At 52.6% G+C, this 27,500-nt stretch overlaps 1 protein-coding gene across 1 annotated transcript; it reads left to right on the forward strand.

The window, feature by feature from the left end:
* Window positions 1-2,315: 2,315 nt before the first annotated feature.
* Window positions 2,316-3,751, forward strand: LOC123065481 (probable long-chain-alcohol O-fatty-acyltransferase 5). Its single transcript, XM_044488748.1, has one exon. The coding sequence runs from the start codon at window positions 2,448-2,450 to the stop codon at window positions 3,504-3,506; it is 1,059 nt and encodes a 352-aa protein (XP_044344683.1). The 5' UTR covers window positions 2,316-2,447; the 3' UTR covers window positions 3,507-3,751.
* Window positions 3,752-27,500: the final 23,749 nt, after the last annotated feature.

The following is a 27,500-nucleotide window of genomic DNA, read 5'->3' on the forward strand; positions in this document are numbered from 1 at the left end:
CATAAGCAATACCATCTCAAACTAGATTAGGCCTTTACCTTCACCGCAAGGGGCCGAACCAGTATAAACTCCCGTATCCTTTGTCCCGTTTAACCCCTTTAAGCTAACCTAGTTGCGATGGCTCCACGACTAAGTCCTTTTGCTAGGACATCTCCCGTTTGGACTCTGTTTGATATTCCTTTCCTGTAAAACTCAAAAATAAGGAAAAAAAACAAAAACTGGCACTGGGCTCTAGATTAATAGATTAGTTCCAAAAATAATATAAAATAGCATATTAATGCATATGAAACATCCAAAATAGATAATATAATAGCATGGAATAATAAAAATAGATATGTTAGGGACGTATCAGTCCATTCTTGTCTAGCCTGACCCACCATCCACCCACCCATCCCACCTCCCTCTCCCCCTTTCTCTCTCTATCTCTCTCTCCCCACCCACCCACCTATCCCACGAGTCCACCCATCCCACGGGCGACAGAGGCAAGAGAGGAGCTCCTACGCGTCGTGTGTTGTCGCTACCGCGGCTGCAAAGGAGATCTCCCTTGACTCTCTATTCCACCACCACCAGAAGAAGAGCTCTTGCGTGAGGCGCACCCAGCCCCGCCTCACATCTTGCCGCCAGGCGCACATCAACGCGATACCAAGATCCTCCCCATCGAGCGGCCGCTCCGCTTGCCCGACTTCGCAGTGTGCCGGCTCCACCTGTTTCGCGCCACGCCGGATCTGGCGGCTTGTCGTGGGGCGAGTCCATGCCCATACTTAGGGTTTTCCTCTTCCCTGTGCTCGGTCTCGCCGCCGACGCTGCTGCCCAAGCAGGAGCAGCGGGAGTGGTCCCTCGACCTCAAGTCCGTCAACCCGCCTCATCCATAGGTTATGCCGCCGCCGCAGCTATTGCAGCCGCTATGGATGCGCTACCTCGAGGAGCTCATGGCACTCCTCCGCAGGACTCGTGTTAATTCCTCTTTGTGTGTTCGCACACGAACACGTCACCGTGTACCTCCAACGCCGAGGGTGATGCACCGCAACTCACGTCGAAGGAGACCCGTCCGGACGCACGATACACAATTCGGCGGGTGCTTTTGAGGACCCGAAACCCCACGCGCCCGGAGGGACCCCTTCTGGATGCGCGGCGGCTATGGGCCGCCCTAGGTCAATTCGCTCGCCCCTAGAGCCTCGAGGATCGTTGCCCTTCAACACGAAGAACAAACGAAGAACGAGAGAGAAAGAATAAGGGAGAGATGTAAAAAAAAGTAGGGTAAAATGTAGTATATTGATTTGTTGATTGTGTGTTGTTCAATCGACGGTCAAGAATCTTTGACAATTCGGACAGGAATATATTTATGAGGCGGCTGGACTTCGCGTACAAGAAAAGAACTAAAAAATCCGTCCAAAACGTCAAAAACCCCAACCTAATTCGGACAGGAATCTTTGACAATTTTTCGGATCAACTTGGAGCCACCGAGTGGTTTGCTTTCGTCCCACTGAGTTAACGTGCCTGACCTTCTATAATCTTCTATATCTAACTTGGTCTCACCGAGTCAAATCAACTCGGTCGGTCCGAAATGGTTCTGCAGCTTCTGTTTCTGATCTTATTTTGCCTTCACATGTTGCATACGACCTCGGATTAAGACACTTTTTATATCAAACTCAACCGTTTCAACGAGACGCATAACATTCATGTTGAAACATTTTCCATCAGAGGCCATATTAATTGAGTTTCATGTCATTCTTTAATCTGGTGTCAGCATGAGCATCTCTGAACTTGTCATAACTTTTGCATCCAAGTTCTGTTTTAGACCATCAACATATCCGTTTTGATCTTCTTGAAGAGAGCCATTCCATGATGACTTTCAGTCATAAGTTTGAATTAGCTTGACATAGCTTTTAGCAACTTTTACGATTGTGTCACTTTTAAGTGTCAACATTGTGGAACGACGATCTCCTTTTTCGCGTATCTCCTTGTCCGCCCGTGTGTGTGTCCAAATGGGTAGCACCGTTGAGTGCACCGGCTGGAGACGCATGTTTGCCCGTCCACGAAGCGACCCACACACAAAAAACGAACATCTTTCGTGTCCGTTTGGGTCTCGCGGTTGGAGTTGCCCTTACGTTTGCGTCGTTTCTCCTCGTGGTCGTGCAGTGCAGATGTCACAGTGTTTTTGTGAGCTCCGTAATTCATGTTGTGCGAGTGTATATCGTGGTTATGCAGGCGCAACGACTGCTGTGCCACAATCCACATGACCCGTGCCGCACGCCGCACGCCGCACGCCGCACGTACGCCTTCCTACCTTGGCCGCGCCTATATAGCGCTTCATTCTGTTGTATCAGTCTGATCCCTACACGGGTATACACGGACTTCTCTTTTTTTTTTTTGAAATAATACACGGACTTCTCATTGATTGACTGTGCCATCCGCAGGCTCGTCTCGCACCGCGTACCCCTGGCGCCATGCAATCCCTCGGGCATCCCACCTCTGCGTCGGAACTGAGGGCGCTCGCCTGGACGACGCTCCTTGTTCCGATGTGCGCGGTCTACGCGCGCTCCGCCTGCCGCCGCCTCCGTCCGGGCTGGCCCCGCCTCGCCGCAATCCTCCCGACGCTCCCCGTCTTCATCTACCTGCCGTGCTTGTTCAACTCCTACCACCTCCGCCTCTTCTCAACCTTCTTCCACACCTGGCTCGCCGCCAACAAGCTCGTCCTCCTCGCGTTCGACCTCGGCCCGCTCAAGCCATCCCTGCCCCTCCTCCCATTTCTCCTCTGCACCGGCCTGCCCATCAGGCTCCGCGAAGGTCCACAGCCTACCAGCCATTCTGCGTCGCCGGGACCGTCCGTCGCCGATTTCCTTGTCCCCTGCGGCCGCAGCGTTCTCTTCCTCACCGGCCTCGCCCTGCTCTTTCCACACACTGGTTCGCTCCCTCTCTACGTCGTCCACTACCTCTACTGCGCACAGATCTTTCTCACGCTCGATCTCGTCTTCTCTTCCGTCGGCCTCGTCGCCGCTGCCGTGCTGGGCTCGGCCATGGAGAGGCAGTTCAGAGCGCCGCTCGTCGTCGCGTCGGTTAACGACTTCTGGGGCCGGCAGTGGAACCTGATGGCGGTGGACCTCCTCCGAGCGTCGGCGTACAAGCCGGTAAGAGACCGGTGGGGCCGGGACGCCGGCGTGCTGGCCGCGTTCCTCATGTCGGGCGTCCTCCACGAGCTGCTCTACTGGTACATGACGCTGGAGCCGCCCACGGGCGAGATGCTGCTCTTCTTCACGCTCCAGGCCGCTTTCCACGTCGCCGAGCGGTGGGCGAGGGTTGCCGGGCTGTGGCGACCGCCCAAGGCGGCGGCGTACCTTATTGGCACCACCTTTATGGTCGTCACCATATCGGAGCTCTTCTTCGGGCCGTTCATCAGAGCCGGCACAGACGTGCGTATGATTCAGGAGGCCGCCGACGCGGTGGGGTTGGTTAGGGCCGTCGCTAAGCGTCTCATCGTCCGTCTATTTGGGGATGCTTCGAGTTAGAGACAGAAGAGTAACGTTCAGCTGTCAGGATATTTCGGGCTTTTCATACTAGGTATAATCTGTGGCCGCTATGCTTGCTTGGTTTCTTCTATTTTCCTGATTCTACTTCTGCCAAACAAGTTAAGGAAAGGTTTAGTATTGTTGTTAGTGAGGGTTCGACGAACATTAGGGAGATTGAAGATGAATTGAACGTGTACTGTACTTTATTTCTCCCTGGAGATGTAACCTCTTCCTATTGGTCCAAATAAGTATGTCATGCATTTCTTTTTTTTTTAAAGACAAAACACTTTATTCTTTTGAAACAACAAGTACATCCTTTGTGAGAAAGGTTACAATTTTGTCTAAAGGCTCCTCAAACCAATCAAGAGGCGGATGAAATCTAGCCAGTCTAGCGAGCTCATGAGCGACCATATTCGCTTCTCTATTACAAATGCTCAAACGAAGAAATAGGAAAATCACAGGCAAAATGATAACAGTCGTCAAAATCCATTGCCGTCGCCCCCGCAGATTGTCCTCCATTCTTCATGGTGTCAATAACCTTCAAATTGTCCGAGTCAATGACGAGACGATTGCATGGCGTCCTTTGTGTGATAGACAGAATCTGAGGGCCAAAGGTTCAGTCATTGATCCATCAGCACACAAATCGATCCCCCCCCCCCCAACCCGCAGTGAATTGGACTTTGTCATCCCCCAAGACTGCTCTGGCAGTGCCCCTAAGGAGGTTTTGATCAAAAGATGCGTCAACATTAAGTTTGACAAAGCCACTAGGGGGCTGGTCCAACCCCAATTTATCATAGTAGCCTTAGGAGAAGAAGCAATTACAAAGTTAGTCATAAGCGCGTGAATAGAGATGTGGAGGTCATTCTGAACTTTCTCCTCATGGACCAGTTTACGACGTTTCCACCCCAGATATCTAGCAGTAATGACTATGATCTACCGAAAATTCTCCACAATGTATAAATACTGCTCTCGTAAAAGAAGTAGGAATCTGGAACTACCTCCCCACCACGATCAACTTCGCAAGCTCTATTAATGAGTTCGTCCATCCCCAACCTCCTCCAAACTTCTGTTGCTTTATTATAGAGAAATAACACGTGTTTTGTATCTTCTTGACCAGGGATGCAACACAGACTTTGAGGTGAGACATTCAGGTGTCTATTAGCAAGCATAACATAACACGACAGTGTACCATGCAACGTACGCCAAATAAAGATCTTAATCTTTGCAGGGCACGAGAGCTTCCAGATACCAAATAGGATTAACAGTGGTTTGTCCCATTTCCGTTAGTACATCTTAGTTTAGTTCCATGTTGATGATCCCATTCCACAAAAAAGGTTGGCCAAACCGAAAACAAACTATTTTTCGTAGAACTCCGAGCGATAAATCTTGCATTTCATGTAGAGGGAAAGGGGTAGTAAGGACCTATTGTGCACTAATAGGACACAAAGGTTGTTTAACTAGATTGGCTTTCCAATTATTAGAAGTCGGATGAATAAATTCCACCACCCGGGATAACAAGTGCCCCCCTCTTGAAGTGACAACTTTTCTGGAAGCACAATATGAAATCCACGCATCCTCCCAAATATCAACTTTCTGACCATTTTCAACTCGCCAGATATAATTAACCATGCTTCAGAGAATTCACGCATGCCATGATACTTTGCCAAGTATAAGAAGGTCCTTTTTTTAACTTGGTTTTCAATAGATCGCCATTAGGAAGGTACTTCAATCTCAAAATAGTAGCACATAAAGAGTCATGTTCTCAAGAAGACACCATGCCTGTTTTGCCAACATCGCCAGATTGAAACAGCGGATATCCTGAAAACCCATCCCTCCTGGTGAATCTAGATAGAAAATGGAAAGGGTATGGGCTGCCTGTGTCATGCTGGCTAGGCTGGGCTTTGAGACTAGTAGTAAAAAACTTGTAGCGCTGGAGGCAAGGCTTTAAGACTGTTAAAGCCCCTTAGTAGATTCATCACTGCCTCCAACATATATTTTTCCCTTCAAACCACTTATTTTCTTGATAATACGATCTATCAGATATTGAAAACAATCAGTTTTATCCAACCACACATTGGCAGGCAAGCCTAAATATTTATCATTTAGGGCTTCTGTCATGATATTCAAAGTTACACACATTTGTTCTCTCTTCACTCCAATTAGGACTGAAAAAGATACTTGACTTATCAACACTTGCCAATTGCCCAGAAGCGGCACAATACGAATCCAGAATTGACTTCAAGTGTCTCAGCATTGTGCATATTAGCCCTTATGAGGATCAACGAGTCATGAACAAAGAGAAGTTTGGTGATAGGCGTGCATCTCTGCAAGCCTTCACTCCCAAGGTACTACCATTCTCCGCAGAGAGCAGTGATTCCCTCCGTACATAATAAAATAGATAGGGAGATAAATGGTCGCCCTGCTTAAACCTCTTGTTGGCTTGAAATTTTCACTTTCTTCCACATTAAAGTTAACCCGGTATTCAATAGTGGATACACATTGCATAATAAGATTTACTCAATTCTCTCAAAAGCCTAATTTCAGCATATTCTCTTTCAAGAAAGACCACTCAACCCGGTGAGAGAGAGTATCTCATATGTTTCCATAGGCTGTGGTGCTAGAGAAGTTGATAGGGGTTCTGTTTATTATCGGTTTAAGACGATGAAAACCACTCATGCTTCATTGTGTTTATCTCCTTGGACTGTCTCTCTTGGCTAAAGTTTATTTACAATAAGAAAAAAACTATGTTGGTGCGTAAGCCGATTTACGAAAAAGATGGGGTTAAAATGACCAATGTGTTTTTGTAACCGCTCAAACAGTAGGAGAGAGAGGCTAAAATGACCAATGTACCTTTGAACATACAAAATAACTGGTAAAAATGTGTGTTAAGCTGGGTCTTTGGGGATTTTCTCTCTTTGAAGGGCCATCAAAGCCGAGTGCACACACACCCAAATTGCTCCGTGGTGTGGCCAAGACGAAACCTAAGTCGTTGCGAGGAGACCTCCTCCCAAGCGCATTAAGCTCCAGGTAAAGGAGCCATCTCTCACATGCCCCTACTCCATGGGCCGGTCCAACAACGGGGCAAGTGCTTGCTTCCCTGGTCGCTCGGTATGGTTGACCTCTCGCGGTTAACTGGTCCGCCTTGACCATTGACTTTTTGAGAAAATACAAAAATTAAAAAAAGGAGGGATTCAAGCGTTCATGTTTACGGATTTGACAAAAATTCGCAGAATTGAAAAAAAATTCACATACTCAAAAAATTATTTGTGGATTTGTAAAAAATTCATGGATTGTAAAACTTTCATGCATTTTAAACGTTCATTAATTGCCAACAAGTTCGAGGCTAGGAAAGGTTTGCAATTTTTAAAAAGTTCACAAAAAATGAAAAACTTACCCAAAAATTTATGAAATTTGGAAAAAGGTCCACAAATTTAATAAAAGTTCACGGAATTGGAAAATGTTTTTGAATTTGAAAATAAATCACGAGTTTTAAAAGATAAAATAAAACAAAAAAAGGAAAAAGGAAAGGAAAACAAAAACCGAATAAAACCATTCCATAAAAAACAAAACGAAAAAATGGACTGAAGCTTCCAAAATCGGTCAGGAATGTTCTGGAAGCTACCATAAACTGAAGAGATAGCTTCACTCCCATGCTGCCTTAGGGCATGTACAATGGTTCTATCTTAAGATTGCCACATAAGATAAATGATGAGGTGGAGGAGAGATCTCTCATAAGAAAAGGCTCGTAGCACAATATGTCTCATCACGTTTTTAGGAATAACTAATTATTGAAGATAAGGCTAACAGATGATCCATTATAGACAATTTTTGTTATCATCTCTAAATTACATGCAATACTTAAGATAGACTATCTTATCAGTCATTGTATTAAACGATGGAAGTGGGTGTGTGTCGTCTACGAATAATGAAGAAACCGGCGGGCCGAACAGGATTTACCTTTTCATTTTTGTTGTGAGATTAAGATTTATCCTTTGTCGGACTCCCTCTATGTGACACGTTCTGCGTCAAAATGCATGGGATCGCACATGGCGGCGTCCTACTGGGCCAACCCGCGTAGCGACACTATTAACCAGCGGGTAACTGCCCTTGTCAAAACATACAAGCGGCAACTATAGTGGTTCAGAATCGCACTGGTCTGGTTTACTATAGCAGTGTTTTGTAAAAACACGAACAATTTTTGAAAACATGTGAACATATTTTTTAATAAAGCGAGCATTTTTCAAACATGGATATTTTTTGAAAGTTGTGAACAAATTTACAAACCAGGAACAATTTTTAATTGTGAATATTCTTTTGAAAATATAAATTTAAAAAAATCAAATTTCTTTAAAGTTTGAACATTTTTTCAAACTTGATTTTTTTCAAAATTTGTGAACATTTTTAACAACCCAAACATTTGTTGGAAACCCTTTTTTTTAATTATGAAATCTTTTCGCCGACATCTATACCTAGTAATAAATGGGCTATTACTTCTGTTGGTACGTCATGGAAATTTCCTCCAAAGTTGCAAACTATTATCCACAAATGCCACCTATCAGTGAGACAAAACGTTTGACACAGGGCAATTCCCCGCCTAGGCAGCCCAAAGCACCGGCCCATGTTGCCTGCTTTCTAATTTTTTTCATTTTTTTTCTGTTTTTATTTTTTCTACTTTAAATAATTTGGTACTTGAAAAATCAAACATTAAAAAAATGTGAAATTTGAAATAAAATGTGTAATATTTATAAAACGTTTGTGGATTCAAAAAATGTTCGTGATAGAAAAATATTGGCTTATTCAATAATATTTAAATTTTTGAAAAGAAATGTTTGGGAAATCAAAACAAATTCTTGATTTTATTAAATATTCATGTTTTAAAAAATGTTAATGAAATTGACCAAAATTCCCTAATTCAAAAAACATTCATGAATGGAAAAATATCCTAAAATGTCAAAAACAGTTCATGGCTTACAAAATAGTTTATTCATTCATAAAATGTCTGCTAATTCAAACAATGATCATGCATTTCATCATTAAATCAAATAAATGTTTGTTAAATCAAAACAATGTCGGTGAATTTCATAAATTGCTCCATCAATTTCCAAAAAATGTTCATAGATTCTAGAAATGTTCTCAGAGTCAGGAAAATTGTTATAAAAATATTCACAATTTTCAAAAGATGTTTGCAAGTAGTATAAAATGTCAATGAATTGAAAAAAATCTTAATTTTGGAAAATGTTTGAAAATTTGTAAGAATGTTCATGATTTCAAGTATGAGCATGAGTTTAAAAAAATGTTGATAATTTCAAAAATTGTTCATGATTTCACGAAATTGAGACTGATAGTGTGTCTCAATGATGCAGCAAAATGTGGTCATGGCCATCGGATATTATGATATATTTTTCGTTTCTTCCATTGCAATGCTCGGGCACTTTTGCTAGTATTAAAAAATTTAAATACAATTTGTCAACAAGAACAATTTTTGAAAGGTGCACTATTTTCAAATTCCCAACTATTTTATGAAAATGTGAAGAGTTTTTGAATGTATGAAGAATATTTGAATACGTGAGTTTTTTTTCAAATGCGGACATTTTTCTTTGAAATTTCTGGAAAAAAACAGAAACTTGAATATATTTTATAACTTCAAACATATATTTTAAATTCGCACATTTGTTGATACACTTGTTATCTTGTATTAGCCTTTTTATCTAGGTTGTACTACTTTTATATGTATTTGATATGTTGCAGAATATGTTGGATGTGTGCGTCCATAGATGCAGAAGCGAGGGATATACCCTCTCGTTTTATCGAGGAAAAAACATAAAAAATGAATCACTCCTTACTGCATGTGTTTTTCCTACTATTCGTTGCTCCTATGTTTGATGACATTTATTTGGCGGAATTGGCACACCCAACTAGTTCAAAGGATCATTTCCACTCCTTAAGGAAACGATCATCTCATTGAAATTGCGAGAAGAAGGCTAAAAGTTTCATGTGTACCCTCATTCAGAAACTGTGAGCTTATGTTTCTCGACTTAGTCATTACAATAGTGAGCACACATCCGACAACCTTGTTGTCCTATAATCATGTCTAGGTTTTGTTGGCCTACCCTGAGACCGCCACCCATCTTGACCTTTGATGTCACCTTTTGCTCCCACGATTTGGTGCATGATGCTTTTCTTGGTTGATCTTTGGCACACCCCCTGCCGTCAAGCCTATTAACTATGATAACATTATTTTGCGTCATGATTGGTGGGCTACATTTTCTAGTGCAACTCAAAACGCCTCGGTCTAGTTTGTTCACTGGAGTGACTAGAAATATTATGTGGCACATCTGTGAAAAGAACTAAATAAATCGATCCCCCAAGGAGATCATTCCTCCACTCTCCAAGTCACCGTGGCGAAAGACTTGATTGACCTTTGGTGGTTGTGTTGTTTTCACCATATTTTTCGTTTTTTTTTTGGTTCTTTCACTCTATTTATTCTCTTCCTGGGGTGCCTATACACAAAGTGGTTTATTATTTAACCGAATGACAATGCTCCTGCCTTCTTTCATAAAGAACACATATTCCACTATATTCCTAGATAATATTGGGTTGGACAACATAAGGCTTTCACTAGACACTCGTTTTTGTACTCTAAATTTGGATTAATGGATCATGCATGGTGCATGGTGGGTCGTCTGTGAAGTAGTTTCATTTCAAACAAGGCAACCATAATTAAATTCATGTAGAATGCAAAATTTTGATTTGATGCTACTATCAAAACATTTCTAGATTAAACTAACGATATTTAAAACTATAACCAAGCGAAAACACCACAGATATATTTGTCAGAGTATCATGCCTTTATGGGGTTTTCACTAACAAAATCATTCAAATGAGGTCAATGTCGCACAACAATAGTGTAAAAATTAATTGAAAAATGGTTGAACATGAGGGGCACTAAATATATGATTTGTTACCTTACATGTCCATTTTCATTTAAATAATCTTCAATATATTTGTTTGGACAATAGTCCAATCTATAGGAATTTTCCCTCGTGGATTACATCGTTTTTGTGAGCGCAATCTATAGAAATATATTCTAAGATTAAATTGCACTACATTCATGGAATTTGTTTAATTGACTCCTAGTCTCTTAACTTTTGTACAATCTATATATATTCTTTATGTTGCCATGAAACATAGTTTTAATCTTATAGAAAAACGCATGTTCTAGCGATGTTGCAATTTTTTCTTTTGTCGGTAACTTGCCATTTGTTTGTTATACTTATTGTATCTCTCTATAATGTAAGTCAACGGGCAATTTTTTCTTTCTTGGTATTGAAAATGATTGTTTTTGTTAGGAAACATAGACACACATACATCCACCCTTATGAATGCACGCGCACACACACACCCTACTACTATGAGATCTGTGACTTGTTAGAGAGAGAAAGTAACATTCTATCAAATGACCAAGAGCATCTCCAACGTTGACTCGCAAACCAGAAATCACATCCGTCCACGGATAGGGCGAACCAGTCAGCGGACATGGATGCGGGAGTCAGTCATCCAAAACTAGCCGCATATGTCCAGTTTCATTTTAAATGAAATTTAATGAAATTGATCAAATTGATTCAAACTCAAACAAACCGGACAATATTCATTTAAACTAGGATATTTTTTACATAATTAAAGCTGGACATATTTTGTCCAATGAACTAAAAACCTTACAAAAAAACTTAACCCTATAGTACCCTATACATGACAGTGACCTCGTAGGCCATGCCGACTGGCTGGTGGCTTCTCCATCATCGTCGTCGGAGCCATTGTCGGAGTCCTCATTGTGGGGCTTGGGGCGGTGGAAGGGCGCGCCGATGTGGCAGGGTTTCCCGACAGCCGCCTCACTCTCGCAGACTGTCCTCTTCGCTTGCTCCTGCGCTGTGGGCAGTGCGACCGCGGCCACCGACAACGTGGGCGGGGGAGAGGGCTGCAGGCCTTGGAGGAGGCGGCGATGGTGGTGGACTCAAGGAGAGACCACTCCTGGCCATATGTGGCCATCTCCTCATCTCGACAGTGGAGATGAAGCTTGCTCGTCTCCGCCATCGTCTTGGAGTAGTCTAGGGCCTTGGCGTGGCCGGTTGTGGGTCCGCCGCGATGTGTGGTGGCGTGAAATTGGAGTCCATAGACTCTAACAGGCGCGTCATGTTGCGCCTATCGCACTTGCTTCCCTCCTAGTCGACGTACTTCTCGCTGTTAGGGCGCTCCAGGAGGACAAACTATTGTCGCCGCCAAGATAATGGCGAATGCGGCCACACCCCTTCATGACAATCTGATGTGACATGACGTGATGAGTTTGACGGGGTGGTGGCGAGAGCCTCTCCTCCATGACGTGGCGGGGCAGCGAATAGCGGCACTCCTCCTTGAAGCATATGTGTTGAGGGGTTATTTTTACACTCCTCTAACCCGAGTTTAAACCAAGATATTTCATAAAACTGAGATATTCGCTCCAATATTACTACTAATGACTAATGAATGCAAAGGATTCCGAATACCCTATCTTTATTTTGTTTTCACAGGAAATGGGCTATTTATGGACAAAATCAAGGCAATACATGAAAAGGAGTAAAGTGGAGATAGATGAGATCAAGTGGGAGGCGTAGCAGAGGAACCACAACAAAGGACGACGTTCCATACGACCATCTCCGCTCGTATGGATGGTTGTATGGCCTGCCAATGGAGCCGCCTGATACCCCAGAACAACCTTTATAAAAGGCCCAACACCAAATGAGCAAAAAAAAACAATCACACACATCACCATCTTCACAGCAGTCATCTCCATCAACCCTAGCCGCCGCCATTTAACGTCTACATCTCCATAACCATCGCCGTCATCACCACCAAAGTTCTCAGTCATCTCGACATACTTTGTAATCGTGTATCACACCCATCATTTATCGTAAGACATATTATCAATCAATCAATCTTCATGATGTGTTCTTCAATGATTTCTTCGTGTGATCCAATCTCCATATGTAAGTAGTTTGGTAAGGTTATGGGTTGAGGCAAAGCATTGCAACCCGATGTATTTGTTGGAGGGGCCGATGGAAGTACATTGAATCAATTTCTCGTATGTGTAACATAAAATTGCTTCATAGTTGTCTCTTGTCTCGTGTGACGCCCCCGATTCAACCGTACACTAATCATACACGCAAATTTGTACGATCATGATCAGGGACTCACGGGAGGATATCACAACACAACTCTAGACACAAATTAAAATAATACAAGCTTTATATTACAAGCCATGGGCCTCGAGGGCTCGAATACATCAGCTTGAATACAAACGAGTCAGCGGAAGCAACATTATCAGGGTACAGACATGAGTTAAACAAGTTTGCCTTAAGAAGGCTAGCACAAAAGCAACATCGATCGAAAAGGCAAGGCCTCCTGCTTGGGAGCCTCCTAACTACTCCTGGTCGTCGGCGGCCTCCACATAGTAGTAGGCATCCTCAGTGTAGTAGCAGCCGCCATCGAAGGTGGCGTCTGGATCCTAGGCTCCACCATCTGGTTGCGACATCCGAGAAGAATGGAAAAGGGGGGAAAAGGGGGAGCAAAGCAACCGTGAGTACTCATCCAAAGTACTCGCAATCAAGGATCTACACTACATATGCATCAGTGTCAATGAAATGGGTAGTATATATGGACTGAACTGCAGAATGCCAGAAGAGAAGGGGAAAGTCTAGCCTATCGAAGATTAGCATCTTCTGGAAACCACCATCTTGCAGCAACAGGAGGGAGTAGAGTAGTATAACATCAGTCATATTTATGTTGTTGTATCAACGCTCCGGGATCCTTTCTCGACTCCCGGAGCCACATATCCAATTCATGCCTCAGCATCCAATTCTAGTTGTATCGATCGGGATACAACTCCGAGTGTCCGTTACCGTAGGACATGTTATCGATAGATGTATTCTTCCCTACAGGGGTGCACCAACTTACCCATCACGCTCGATTAACTCCGTCCGGACACACTTTCCTAGGTCATGCCCAGCCTCGGCCAAACAATACGCCGCAACCCGACCTAGGCTTAATAGAGAGGTCAGCACACCGGACTAAACCTATGCCCCTGAGGGTCTTGGGCCATCACCCGGGGAACTCCTGCACGTTGCGTACGCGGCTGGTGAGCAGACCTAGCTACTTCCTTAAAAAGGCAGGTGCTTACCAGTCCAACCTGGCGTGCGCCGCTCAGTCACATGACGTCTATTAAGCTTCGGCTGATGCATACGATGCAGAGCGCCCATACTATGCCCATGTGATGGTTAGTGCTATCAGGCCAGAGGCCCCTCGGATCAAATATCCAAATCGTAGTGGATTAGGAACGCGCGGTAACAAGCAGAGACTCACGAAAGATGTGACCCCATCACCCCGTCTTGAGGTCTTGCAGCAAGGGCTAAGAATGCCCGACCACGCCTCGTAAGTATCTCGCAGGCACCTTCCAGGTCAACCCGACTCCACATCACTCGCAATTAAGCTCGCGCGGGTACCCATCAGGGCCGACCCGCCTTTAGTAACATGGTTCAGTGTAAAGTCATAGTAACCATAGTAACTGTGTGTCTAACGCCAAGGGGAACCCTGAGGAACCACCCTTGATGGATTCCACTTGATGTAACCATCAAGGTGAACATAAGAGCAACCACCCTTGAGGTTCACACTTGAGGGGTTGCACGACAGAGTCGTATTGGAAGTGGTTAAGGCGGAATCACCCTCGATGACCATGACCGAATAGCTACACTACAGGGTTAACATGAGAAGTGCTGATGAGGTCTCACCCTCGGCACTCAATAGTAACCTAGTAGTGTCGAGCAACTAAGGGGAAAGTGATATGTGGTGCCGGGGCCTGGTCTTCGATCCCGTTGATCGGGTCTTCGATGATGAAGCAGGGGCAACAAGGACAAGGTGGGGGTCACTGATGGATCACTAACCAACCTATACTAAGCAGTTTAGGATAAGCAGGTAAGGTACAACAACAGATACAGAAGCAGGCTATGCATCAGAATAGGAGCAAACAGTTATAGTAGCAAAATCTAATGCAAGCATGAGAGAATGGAATGGGCGATATCGGGATGATCAAAGGGGGGGGGGCTTGCCTAGAAGCTCTGCTGAAAAGGAAGAAGTGTCGTTGTTGACGTAGTCGATCACAAGGGCGACATCTGTCTCGGGGTCTACCAGAGAGAAGAGGGGGAAGAAACAATAAATATAAAGAAAGAATAGCATCATAAAGCATAACATGGCAATATGTTGTGCCGGATGTGACCTAACGTATGTGTCGTGGTGGGCGCACGGCAGATGCCAAGGGATGACTAAAGAGAGGAGGATGCTCGAGGGTGCTGGTGGACTCCAGAGGCGAGGTTGGCATGAGTGGGCGCGGGACGCCGGACATACCCAGGTTCGGGGCTCTCCTGAGAGATAATACCCCTAGTCCTGCCGAGTGTAGTTGGATGGTTGATAGTACAATGTTGATCCTGGAGTTGTATGGAGGAGGAAGGAAGCTGGCCGAGGCTTGGGCTGCTCCTTCTCTCTGATGTTGCTGTTTCGTGGCTAGTCCTATGCTTACTTGCTTTTCTGTCGTTATATGTTGCTTGCCCGTGTGATCGTGGGCTCCTAGGGGGTTTTATAGACCAACCCCTCAGGGGTAGAATGGTAATGTTACAAGTCGGTGGGTCCGTATTGTCGATGTACGGGGACCCGGGCTGGGTCACGCTGAGGGCTTGTAGTTCGCCGGGTTCCCCTAGGTGCGGGCCCCGCGTGCCTAGGGGGACTGTGTGCCATCTTGTCAATCGTCAGGGCATGGCTGAGTCGAGTCGCGTACAGTGCTCTCCATCAGGTTGCCGCTTGCTGTTGTCAGCGGTGAGGGCGGGGGCACTATAGCCACGCCGGCCCTGGTCAGCGGGTACGTGGGGGGCACTGTTGCCACGCTCTGACTGACCAAAGGCATGGGCGGGGCACTGTTGCCTCGGTCACCGCTGATTGAAGACTCGTCCCATCGTACGGCCTGGATGGGACGGGCGCTGACCCGTGGCTGGATTGCGGAGCATGCCACGGGTGAAGCTGGCTTGTCAATGAAGCTTTGGTTGTGTCGGGTTTGGCTGTCTTGCGCTAGTCGTTGAGGCCGAGTCGACGCGTCTCGCCGGGTCGAGGAGCCTGGCCGGGTTGCGGGGCTTGGCCGGGTCGAGCAACCCGGCCAAGCGCGTGCCGGTTTTGAGGGGCAACGCCAGCCCCGTAATTTTTGAAGAGGATCCGGGTTCCGTTGCCTGCCCGGGGTTCATCCCCCTGACAGTAGTCCCCGAAGCTGTGATATTCCGCTATCTTCGGATGAGTGGGCCTTCGCAGTTTCCCCCTTAAGCAAGGCGGATTCTGCGAGCACCAGGTCCGGCAACACCCACTGTGTGCCGGTTTTTTCAAAAACGGGATCGCGGCACCCCGGCCGTGGCGGGAACCGAGGAGTCCGTCGAATCTTGGGGCAATCCCTCAGGCTTCACGCGGGTGCCACGTGGTGCCCGAAAGTCGGAGGGGCCTGACAGGCCAAGCGCGTGACTAGACTGGGTGACCGGCTGGGGCCCACCGGCGCGCGCCCTCGGCCCACGCACGTGGATTTATTGCGGCGTCCGGGGGCCAGTTGCTCTTCCCCGGGCAGTTACTGCGCGTGTACGTGCGCACTTATTGCGGGGTAGTGGAACGGGCGCGTCCAGACGATCCCACTTCCCCACTTCCCCACGTTGAAATCGAGGGTTATAAATCGGGGGGCAGGGGGCGGCAGACATTATTCTCGCTCGCGCCCTTCTGTCCCTTTGCTCTTGCTCCGCTCTTTGCAACTGACGCACTGCGGCACCCGCTGCTCCGAGCAGAACTCCTTCGTCGTCCATCTTCTTTCTTCTTCCTCTGAACATGGCTCTGCCTTCGGGCTCCTGGATGGGTTCGAATGTCACCACCGAGGACATCACCCAACTCCGGGCGACGCGGCGCCTGCCGCGGGAGACGGACGTCAGCGTCCGTCTGCCGCACAACAAGCAGAGGCCTCGGCCCGAGGGGCAGGAGCACATGGTCTTCCTCACGCACTTCGAGCGTGGATTCGGGCTGCCGGCGAGCACCTTCTTCCGTGCGTCCTGGAGTTCTTCGGGCTCCAGCCGCATCATCTTGGCACCGACGCGATCGTCCAGCTCTCCGGCTTCGTCACCCTCCGCGAGGGGTACCTGGGGGTCGAGCTCTCGATCGACCTCTGGGCGCGCTTCTTCTCCTTGAAGCAGCAGGGCCTGTCGGCCGAGGAGTTCGCCGACTGTGGCGCCGCCGTCATCTCAAAGTGGTCGGGGGCGGATTTCCCCAAGATCCCGCTGGAGGATTCTGCCAAGAAGTGGCAAAACTTCTTCTTCTACGTCCGCAACCTTGGTGCGGATCGCATCAACCTTCCAGCCTTCGCCATCGCGCCGCCGTGCGCGAAGACGAACTGGGGCTACTCGCCCAGGCGCCCGTCGCAGGAGATCGTCAATCTCTGCAAGCGGGTGACGGTGATGAGGACGCAGGAGGGGCTCACCGGCACTGACCTCCTCGCCGCGTTCATCATGCGTCGGGTCCTTCCGCTTTAGGGGTGCTCCTGCCTCATCGGCGAAATGGTCGGCCTTCAAGACCCCAACCGGATGGGGTCAACGCGATTGTCTGTGGAGCAGATCACGCGCGGCGTGAATGACATCTCCAAGGCCAACCTTGGAGAGGACTGGCGGTTCGGCAAGGCGCCGTACAGCGAGTCGAACCCGGTGCCGCAGGTGAGTGTCTGATCTTCTTACTTTGCTGCTGCGCACCTACTCATCCGTCCTGACGCGACGCGGGAGGTACTTCTGAACACGATTTGGCATCCTTATGCCCGGGCTCAATCGCAGGTGGCGCCGATGGCACCAGAGGAGCCCGCGGCCCATGGCGGGAAGGAGGAGGCCGAGTCCGACGCCGGCGCTGGGCGTTGCGCGGGTAAGTCTTGTATTTTTCTTCATGTGTCTTGAATTGCTGACCGCGGCACAGAACGGTCGATGCTGACGCCAGTTATTGGTGCAGTGGCATTGGGCGGGGGAGGCGGCAACGCGGGCGGAGCCGGGTCCTCGCATGGGGCGGCGCCGAGCCGCCCGCATGGGAAAGACAGTGTCGCGCTGCGACCCTGGGCCCCGAAGCACACCGCGGACCCGGACGGGGTTGGGAGGCCGGCCAAGAGGAAGCGCGCTGGTGGGCACGGGAGGCCAACCCCGGTCTCGGTCTTGTCGGGGTAAGCTTCATATTTTGTTTGCGCCCGGATTTTTGAGCTAGTCTTGTTTCTCTTTTTGCTCATTCTGTCTTCTTCTTCAGGTCACCAATCGCGCTGGTGAGGGCGGCGGTGGAAGCCGCGGCCGCCGAAGGGGCCGCGTTGCGTAGGAGCCGATCCGACCTCGCCGACCAGGCCGAGGTGGAGGGACGGGCCGACTTGGACCTTGGCCTGGACCCGAACAACGCCGAGGCCTTGGCCCGGCCGGACAGGAACCGGGCCGAGGCGGAGCTGGAGGCGGCGTCGGTCCTGGCATGGACCAACGTAGCGGCGGCATGGGCGCGAGCCGGCGCGGAGCTGGCCTGGCGCGAGATGCTAGAGGGCACAGTGGTGGCGGCGACGGTCTTTGAGCTGTCGTCAGTGAGGGAGCACGACCATGGAGGCCGGGCTGAGGTGGTGATCCTCGACCGGAAGGTCGTGGAGGTGGCGGCTGACACCCTGCTGCAGGCCGACGTGGTTGAGCGAGTGGGGGCTGATGGTGGTGGAGGCAGCATCGTCTTGGAAGAGGCACTGTAGGAGGCGGTGCCGGAGGCGCCGCCGGTTTTGGAGGAGGTACCGCGGGCAGCGGTGCCGGAGGCCACTCCGGCAGCTGGGCTGGTGGTGGCGCAGCAGGCCGTCCCGGCGTCCGGACCGGAGGCAGCAACGCAGGGCGTCCTGGCGTCCGGCTCATCGTCGGTGCCGGGAGGAGCGTCGGAGGAGGTGCTGGCCGCGTCGCGAGCGGCCAGCGGGGAGCGCGCCTTGGTGCCCCGGCAGGGAGGGCGCCGAGCTGCTATGCCGCAGCCGGCGCGAAGAGAAGCGCTGTTGTGTTCGGGCCTCAGACCCAGGAGGAGGCAGCGCTGGACGCTGTCAGTCACCGCCTGCGGGGCCGGACAGAACGACTCGAGGCCTTCGCGCAGGCTGAGGTGGAGCGGACGCACGACCTGGAGCGCGCCGTTCTGGTAAGCCTTTTTTTGTTGGTGCAATTTCTTCTTTGTGGGGGTGCGCCAGCGCACCCACTGGGTGTATCCCTCGAGGTTCGGGCCAACTACATAGTAGTTGGGTCAAATCTTTAGAGCGTTGGCCTTGTTCTGACTTCTCCTTTCTTCAGCATCTCGACGCCTTCCAAGTCGCCGCCTAAAACCGTCTCCTGGGCAAGCACCGGGAGCTCATGGAGCAGCTCGCTGCCAAGGAGGAGGAGCTCCGCATCTCCGCAAGTATTCTTGTGCTCTTTTTTAGTTGGGGCGCGCTAGCGCACCCACTGGGTGTAGCCCCCGAGATTCGGGCCAACTGTGTAACAGTTGGGCCAAATCTTAAGTCTTGCTTTTTTCTTCTGCTGAATCCTTCTTTTTCGCAGCCGAGGTGCTGTCCTGGCGGACTCGTCTGCTCCGAGCCAGTCATCAATACTACCGGCTCGTTGCCGACACTGGCCATCTTGGCGTTGAGGCGGCGCAGGCGAGGGCGGAGGCGGACACGGCCCGGCGGTCTCTCGACGAGGCCAAGGTAGAGCTCCTTAAGGTGGAAGACGCCAAGGTGGCGGAGGCACAGCAGGCCCTGGTGGAGGCGGACCAGCACCACGGCCAGCTGGCCGATGACAAGGGCCGGCTCCAGGCCGAGGTGGATCGCATGTGGGGGCATGTCACCACGGCTGAGGGGGCCCGTCAGGACGAGGCCCGTCGCTGTGAGGCGGCCGAGAAGGCGGCCGAAGACAAGGACGCCGAGCTGAAGGCGGCCCTTGCCAAGGCGACCAATCTGGAGAAGGTGCTCGAGGAGCGCGACCGCGCCATCGAACGGGAGCGGCGTGGTACGTTGCTTGAGGCGCAGCACCTGGAAGAGTCCTTCTCTAGTAAGTGCTTTTTCTTGTAGTTTGCCGGGTCGGGATCCGACCTTTCTTCCTTGTTGTTCTTCTTCTAACTTGCTTTTTCTTTTGCGGCAGGGACCTTCTCGGAGACGCAACAGCTGGCGGAGGAAGCCGTCCGCTAGCAGCGCGACCCGACCGACATCGTTGGGTCCGGGATGGATCCGCGGGTGGCCTGGACCTTCCTGGAGATCATCGCGGCCGCTGAGGCCCGCCTGCGGGTCTTGGGGACACAGATCGAGCGGCTGGCCCGGGCCGGCACCGCGATGACGACAGCCCTTTGGCCAGACTCCGTCTAGCCGAGCAGCTTCTCGCGCCTGGCGCGCTGGTTGGAGATGGGGCTAGAACGGCTCCACGAGTGGCGCGTCTCCGCCGCTCGTGCCGATGCTGAGATGGCGCTCCGGTTCACGCTGTCTTGGCATCCAGACCTGCAGCTGGACGCGTTGATGGACCAGCGGGCTGGCTCGGAGCAGCTCTTGCAGAAGCAAGCCGACTGGATTGCCTCCCGGGCCAGCTACATCGCCGAGTTTGCCTTCCACGACGAGTTCCATCCGGAGTGGATAGAAGACGGCAGGGCCGTGGATGGCGATCACTATGGCTTGCTTCTCCATGATCCGGAGGGGAGCTCGGAAGAGACGGGTGTCTACTGCGACGCGGGTGCCGAGGAGGACACCGGTGCCTCGCTGGACCCAGAGGCCGTCAGGGGAGAGCCGTCGACGTCGCGACGCAGCGCTGGAGATGCCTGAGACACTTTATGTAAAATCTGTTAAGTAGCAGGTCCACCCACCCACTAGGGGTTTTAGGGTGTAATGAACTCGAGCCGTGGGCCTTTTCTTAAATATTTGTGTAAATGTCGTGAGTGCTTTTGCTTTTGCCTTCCATTTTTTGGAGCGATTTCATGCGCTTTCCCTTTCTCAAACCTCCCCCCGTTGAGTCAGACGGCCGAGGCTCCAGTCCGTGACAAGGAGTTCGGTTCTTAGAGAGGAGCGCGCAGGACTTGGGTCCCTCGAAACGTTGAGCGCGAGCGAAACACCCACTGGGTCGGCTGGCGGCAATCCGGCAAAGCCGGTTGGCGAGCAGTCGGTCGTGCGGCTGCTCATTTGATGAATGGCGGGCCGGGTTGATCGTCCCGACAGCCTTTGACTTAGTGTGTGAAGCGTAAAGGAGCTTTTGGCCCGTTGTGCTTGCTAGCCGACAGCCAAAGCTGGATCTGTGCCTTTAGGGCGAAGTGGGGGACCGCGACATCCTAACTTTATCAGGAATCACCAAGTAAGGCAGCAGGGTGGCGACCGAGCCGGCCAGCCCCCGAGCCCCCGGGTCGAGCGAGTCAGACCGGTGGCCGGGTTCAGTGGTATAGTGATGCAGGAAAATAGGGACACAATAAATTGTTCGGCAAAAGGCAGCCCCCAAGTCTCGTTCGGGGACCCCATAGTTTCATGCGTTTACAAAAGGCGACGATACATACACTCGTGCGGCTAACTGTAAAACGGGCGAAGGAGTTCCGCGTTCCACGGCCGGGTCGTTTCTTCACCGGCGGTGTCCTTCTTGCGCTTCCTTGACTTGTGTGCATCGATGAGGTAGTAGGCGTTGCGGTCGCGCAAGGCCCTGCTCACGATGAATGGGCCCTCCCATGGAGGGGACAATTTGTGCTGGCCTGCCTGCTCTTGGACGAGTCAGAGGACGAGGTCGCCCTCGCGGAACGCGAGGGGCTTGATCTTCTTGCTGTGGTAGTGCCTCAGGCCTTGCTGGTAGATGGCCGAGCGACTGAGCGCCAGGAGGCGTGCTTCTTCGAGCAGGTCGACGCCATCTTCGCGGGCTTCTATGGCTTCGGCTTCGGTGTACATCGCGACGTGCGGCGAGTCGAACTCGACGTTGCTCGGGATGATGGCTTCGGCTTCATGGACGAGGAAGAACGGGGTGAACCCGGTCGACCGATTCGGCGTGGTGCGTAGACTCTAGAGAACGACCTGCAACTCGTCAAGCCAGCTGCCGGGTGAGCGGATGAGTGGCTCGACGAGTCGCGGCTTGACGCCGGACAGGATGAGTCCATTGGCCCGCTCGACCTGCCCGTTGGACTGCGGATGCGCAACGGAGGCCAGGTCGAGGCGGATGCCGGAGACAGAGTAGTATTGCTCGAGCGCACCCTTGGCAAAGTTGGTGCCGTTGTCGGTGATGATGCTGTTCGGCATGCCGTAGCGCACCGCTATGTCCTTGATGAATCGGATGGCTGTTGGCCCGTCCAGTTTCTTGATTGGTATTGCCTCGATCCACTTGGTGAATTTGTCCACTACCACCAGCAGGTGCGTCATGCCGCCTCGAGCGGTTTTGAAGGGTCCCACCATGTCGAGTCCCCAGACTGCGAAGGGCCAGGCGATCGATATGGTGCAGAGTGCTGACGCCGGCTGGTGGCTGCGTTTGCTGAAGCGCTGGCATCCCTCTCACTTGAGGACGAGCGACTCGGCATCCTAGAGGGCCGTGGGCCAGTAGAAACCGTGGCGGAACGCCTTGGCCACTAGGGATCGCGATGCGGCGTGGTGCCCGCACTCGCCCTGATATATGTCGAGGAGAATGTCGATGCCCTATTCCTACTCGACGCAGCACTGGAACATGCCGGTGGAGCTGCGCTTGATGAGATCGTTGTTGATGATGCTGCAGGCGGATGCCCAGCGCTGCACTTTCCGAGCTTCGGTTTCGTCCATGGGGAGAACCCCGTTCTCCAAAAATTCTAATATTGGGAGGGCCCAAGATGGAGCCGTAACCACGGCGAAGACGGCCACCAGGGTGGGATCCGAATCGGCAGCCCCCGGGCCGGGTTCAGCTGCCCCCGGGCCGTCTTGATGTCCGGTCGGGTCATCTGGAACATGGATGGACTCGGAGTCCCGCGATGGCTTGACGGATGGCTTGCGCAGGTGCTCGAGGGAGACACTGGACGGGATGGCTTATCGCGGCGATCTTGGCGAGCGTGTTGGCTGCTTCATTCTCCGCGCGCGGGACATGGAGGAACTCACAGCCCTCGAAGGATCCAGATAGCTTCTAGACAAGGAAGTGGTAGCTTGCCATGTTGGAGTCGCGGGCGTCCCATTCGCCGGAGCACTACTGCACCACCAGGTCTGAGTCGCCGTAGCACAGGATGCACCGGATGCCGTGTTCCTTGGCAAGCCGGAGGCCGTGCACAAGGGCTTCATACTCGACGATGTTGTTGGAGGCGGCGAAGTGGATCTGGAGCGCGTAGCGGAGCCGGTCGCCCTTCGGGGACGACAGTACGATACCGGCCCCCAAGCCGAGTCGCATGTTGGACCCATCGAAGTGCATGCGCCAATGCATCAAGTCGGGGGGCGGCGGCAAGTACTGGGTCTCGGTCCAGTCGACGAGGAAGTCGGCCAGGGCTTGAGACTTGATCGTGGTGCGGGGCTCATAGAGGATGGTGTGGCCAGCTAGCTGGATCACCCACTTGGCGACCCGGCCAGAGGCGTCCCGGTACCCAATGATTTCTCTGATAGGCACCGTGCTGACCACGGTGACGACATGCTCTTGGAAATACTGCTTCAGCTTCTTGGCGGTAAAGTACACGCCGTAACACATCTTCTGGTAGTGCAGGTAGTTCTGCTTGGAGATGGAGAGCACCTCGCTCAGGTAGTAGACTGGGCGCTGGACGGCTTGGATCTTCCCCTTCTCTGGTCGCTCGACCACCAGTACCGTGCTGACCACCCGGGAGGTTGCGGCTATGTAGAGCAACACCGGCTCCTTGTCGGTTGGCGCGGCCAGGACTGGTGCGGTGGAGAGCATCCGCTTGAGGTCTTGGAAGGCCTCGTCTGCCTTGCCGTTCCATTCAAATGGGCTTGTCTTCTTCATCAGCTGGTACAGGGGTAGCGCCCTCTGGCCCAGCCGGCTTAGGAACCAGCTGACCGAGGCCAAGCATCCGGTGAACTTCTGGACATCGCGCAGCCGAGCCGGCTTGCGCATGCGCTCGATGGCCTTGATCTTCTCCGGGTTCGCCTCAATGCCGTGTTCCGAGACGAGGAAGCCGAGTAGCTTTCCGGGCGGGATGCCGAAGACGCATTTTTCCGGGTTAAGCTTGACCTTGTATTCGCGGAGGTTGGCGAATGTTTCCTTCAAATCGTCGAGGAGCATGAGGTGCTGCTTGGTCTTCACCACGATGTCGTCCATGTACACGTGGATATTGTGGCCGAGTTGCGGCTGCAGGCATTTCTGCATGCAGCGTTGGAAGGTGGCGCCGACATTCTTCAAGCCGAACGACATGGTGATGTAGCAATATGCCCCAAAGGGTGTGATGAAGGACGTCTTCAGGGCGTCGACCGGGTCCAACTTGATCTGGTGGTAGCCGGAGTAAGCGTCCAGGAAGGACAAGAGCTCGCACCCGGCGGTCGAGTCGATGACTTGGTCGATCCACGGGAGAGTGAACGGATCCTTGGGACATGCCTTGTTGAGGCTGGTGTAATCGATACACATGCGCTAGGTCTTGTTCTTCTTCAGGACGAGGACTGGATTGGCCAGCCACTCGGGGTGAAACACTTCCATTATGAAGCCGGCCGCCAAAAGCTTGGCGACCTCTTCACCAATGGTTCTTCTCTTCTCTTTAGAAAATCATCGTAGGCGTTGACGGATAGGCTTGGCGTCCTTGCGGACATGAAGTTTGTGCTCGGCATACTTCCTCGGGATACTCGGCATGTCCTTGGGGTTCCATGCAAAAATATCCCGATTCTCACGGAGGAAGTCGACGAGCTCGCCTTCCTATTTGCTGTCGAGGCGGGCGCCTACGACAATGTACTTGCTGCAGCTGGGGCCTTCCGGTTTGAGCTTCTCTTTCTTGGTCTCCTTGGAGGGCTTGAAGGCGGCCTCATTGGCCGGGTCCGGGGTCGGGATCGATGCAGCGGAGGCCTCGCCTGCTAGGGCGATGATCCGGTCGAGTTGGTGCCGCTCCTCGGCAATGACCAGTGACTCGGCGAACTTGGCACCGTCTCGGGCGCACTCCAAGGACTTGCGGTAATCGCCGGTGATGGTGATGAGGCCCTTGGGACCCGGCATCTTCATCTTCAGATATGCGTAGTGGGGAACCGCCATGAACTTGGCAAGCGCGGGCCGGCCCAGCAACACGTGATACATGCTGGACAGGTCCACCACCTCGAACCAGATCGGTTCGCATCGGAAGTGGCTGCTGTCACCGAACATGACATCGAGCCAGACCCGGCCAATGGGGGAGCAGGAGAGGCCGGGCACGATGCCGTGGAAGATCGTCCGGGTCGGCTCGAGGTCCTCGGCCTTGAGGCCGAGCTTGGTCATCGTGTCGCGGTAGAGGATGTTGATGCTGCTGCCGCCGTCGATGAGGACTCGGGAGAACTTGCATGTGCGCCACGTGATGATGGTGGGGTTGAGGACGAGGGCGTAACCACCCGGACTCGGCATGACTGCCAGGTGATCCTCGCAGGTCCAGGTGATCGGGCGATCCGACCAATGCATGAACTCCGGCTTGGCCGGGACGATGGTGTTCACCTCCTGCCGAAGGAGGCGCTCGCTGTGCTTGTCGTCGCCGAGGCTGGTGAAGACGACGTAGGCCGTGTTCTGGTCCAGGTAGGTGTCGTCGCGCATCGCGCCGCCAGCTAGAGGCGGCGGTGGAGGCGGAGGCGGCTGTCCCGCGCCTGGAGCCGGAGCCGAAGGAGGCGGGACGTTGCCTCTCATGATGCGCTTGGTGATGGCACACTGCCGAAGCGTGTGCGTCGATGGTCTTGCGCCGCTGTGGTGCTTGCAGGGGGCATCGAGCATTTGCTCGAAGCTCATGGCATGTTGCCATGCCGTCTTGCTGGTTTGCTGGCGCTTCGCCGCCGGGTCCGCCGCGGGCTCGGTGGCTGCGACGAGCCGATTGTCGTGACGCTGCGCCAGCTAGTCGGCCTTGCGCTTGTTGTTCTGGTGATGCTGCTGCCGGCTGCTTTCGACGGCCGGCTTCGGAGGGGGAACCGGCTTCGCCTTGCCGGCTTCATCCAGCGCCACCTGGATCTTTATGGCGGAGTCAACGTTGGCGTACTTGTCCGCCGTCACCATGAGCGCGGCCATGGTGGCCGCCTCGGAGCGTAAGAGCTTGTGCTTGAGGAGGGTGCCGTCTCGGCGCCCGCTGACGAAGTACTGGATCGCCTGGACTTTATGGACGCCCTCGCAGCTGTTCTGGAGCTCGGTCCAGCATGCGAGGTACTCGCGACCGGTCTCCGTAGGCCCTTGTACGCACATGGCGAGCTGGCTAGGGCGGCCGGGTCGCTTGTAGGTCCCCGTGAGGTTGCGGACGAAGGCTTCCTCGAAGTCCACCCACGTGTTGATGCTGCCCATCGGCAGGCTGTTGAACCACGTGCGGGCCGACCCTTGGAGCATGAGCGGTACGTAGCGCACGACGAGACGACGATTGGCACCGGTGATGCCAATGGCCGTGGTGTAGTTGGTGAACCAGTCTTATGGCTTCACGGTCCCGTTATACTTGGGGGTGTCGCGGGGGAGCATGAACCATTTGGGGAAGGGCTCCTCCAGGATGCGCGGGCCGAAGCATTATGCCGGCCCGATAGCGCCGCTCTCCTCCACCTCCAGGGAGCGAGCGAGCTGATCGAGGCGGTGGCGAGCATCGGCGTCGTCGATGGCGCGCGGGCCGAGTCAACTTGCGGCCAGGCCACGGTTGGCCGGATCGGTTGGAGCCGGATGCCGGCCATGCTGGCCGGGTCCACGCTGGATCTTTGGGACGGGCTCGTCGCCCAATCCGCCGGCGGCTGTTGCGGCCGGATCGCGCCGAGTCCGGGCTCGGCCGGAGTGCGCCTCACCGGGTGGCGAGGAAGCGGTGTGCAGAAGCTCGCCGGGTCTGCCAAGGCGGGCGGAGCCGGATCCCGCCGGCTTGGCAAGCTGGTTGAGGCGGTCCTGCTGGGTGTTGGCGGCGTGGAGGAGTTCGCGCATCCCCCTGATGCGCTCCTTCAGCTCCTCGCCCGTGAGCTAGTCCAGGCCGGCTGCGGCTGCCTGGGCAGCATGCATGTTCTTCGCTGGGGTCTCGTAGACGGCCGAGACGGTGCCGAGAGCCCAGCCAATCGCTCCTCCCCGGGCACGCACATCAGCGGCCTGGCTTGGCTCGGCCCTGGCGGGCATGAATCCGTAGGCGGCATTGCGCTCCAGCTGAGCTGCATCCAGGCGACGCTGAGTGGCGGCGAGCATCTTGGACAGGTCTAGCATCTGCTGGCGCCTTTCCTCGAGCTGGGTTCGAGCCTCAGCGATGTTGGTGGCGTCGATGTCGGTGCCGATGGGGATGCGGAGGCTCCGCATCGTGGCGCGCAACGGATCGAACGGCTCGGTCCGTTTCGCTGCGGCCCTAGCTTCGGCAGCCTTCCTCGTCTTGCTCGACGAGGAGGAGGCACCATCACCGGTGACGAAGACCTCCACATGGACGTCCATTGCCCGGGCGGAAACACCGTCGCCGAGCGAGAGGGGAGAGTCGGAGTAGCTGAGCACCTGGCTGGGGTACTCGTCAGCTGCGAACGCGTCGGAGATGCACAGCACGGTGAAGGAGGCGACGAGCGCGCCGACGACGTCGTCCGCCAGCGCGACGGACTCGTCGGTGTAGGAGAAGGGCCCTGTCTGAAGCATGCTCCCAGCCAGCTCCTCGAGCTGCCCCACGGTGGATGCCAACTGTCGTGGCGGGCGCACGGCAAATGCCAAGGGATGCCTATAGAGAGGAGGAGGCTCGAGGGCACTGGTGGACTCCAGAGGCGAGGTTGGCATGAGCGGGCGCGGGACGCCGGACATACCCAGGTCCGGGGCTCTCCTGAGAGATAATACCCCTAGTCCTGCC

Source organism: Triticum aestivum, chromosome 3B, assembly GCF_018294505.1.
Source record: "Triticum aestivum cultivar Chinese Spring chromosome 3B, IWGSC CS RefSeq v2.1, whole genome shotgun sequence".
NCBI lineage: Eukaryota > Viridiplantae > Streptophyta > Magnoliopsida > Poales > Poaceae > Triticum > Triticum aestivum.

Excerpts from the sequence above, each read along its gene's own strand:
- LOC123065481 (XM_044488748.1), top strand. The coding sequence starts at position 2,448 with ATGCAATCCCTCGGGCATCCCACCTCTGCGTCGGAACTGAGGGCGCTC.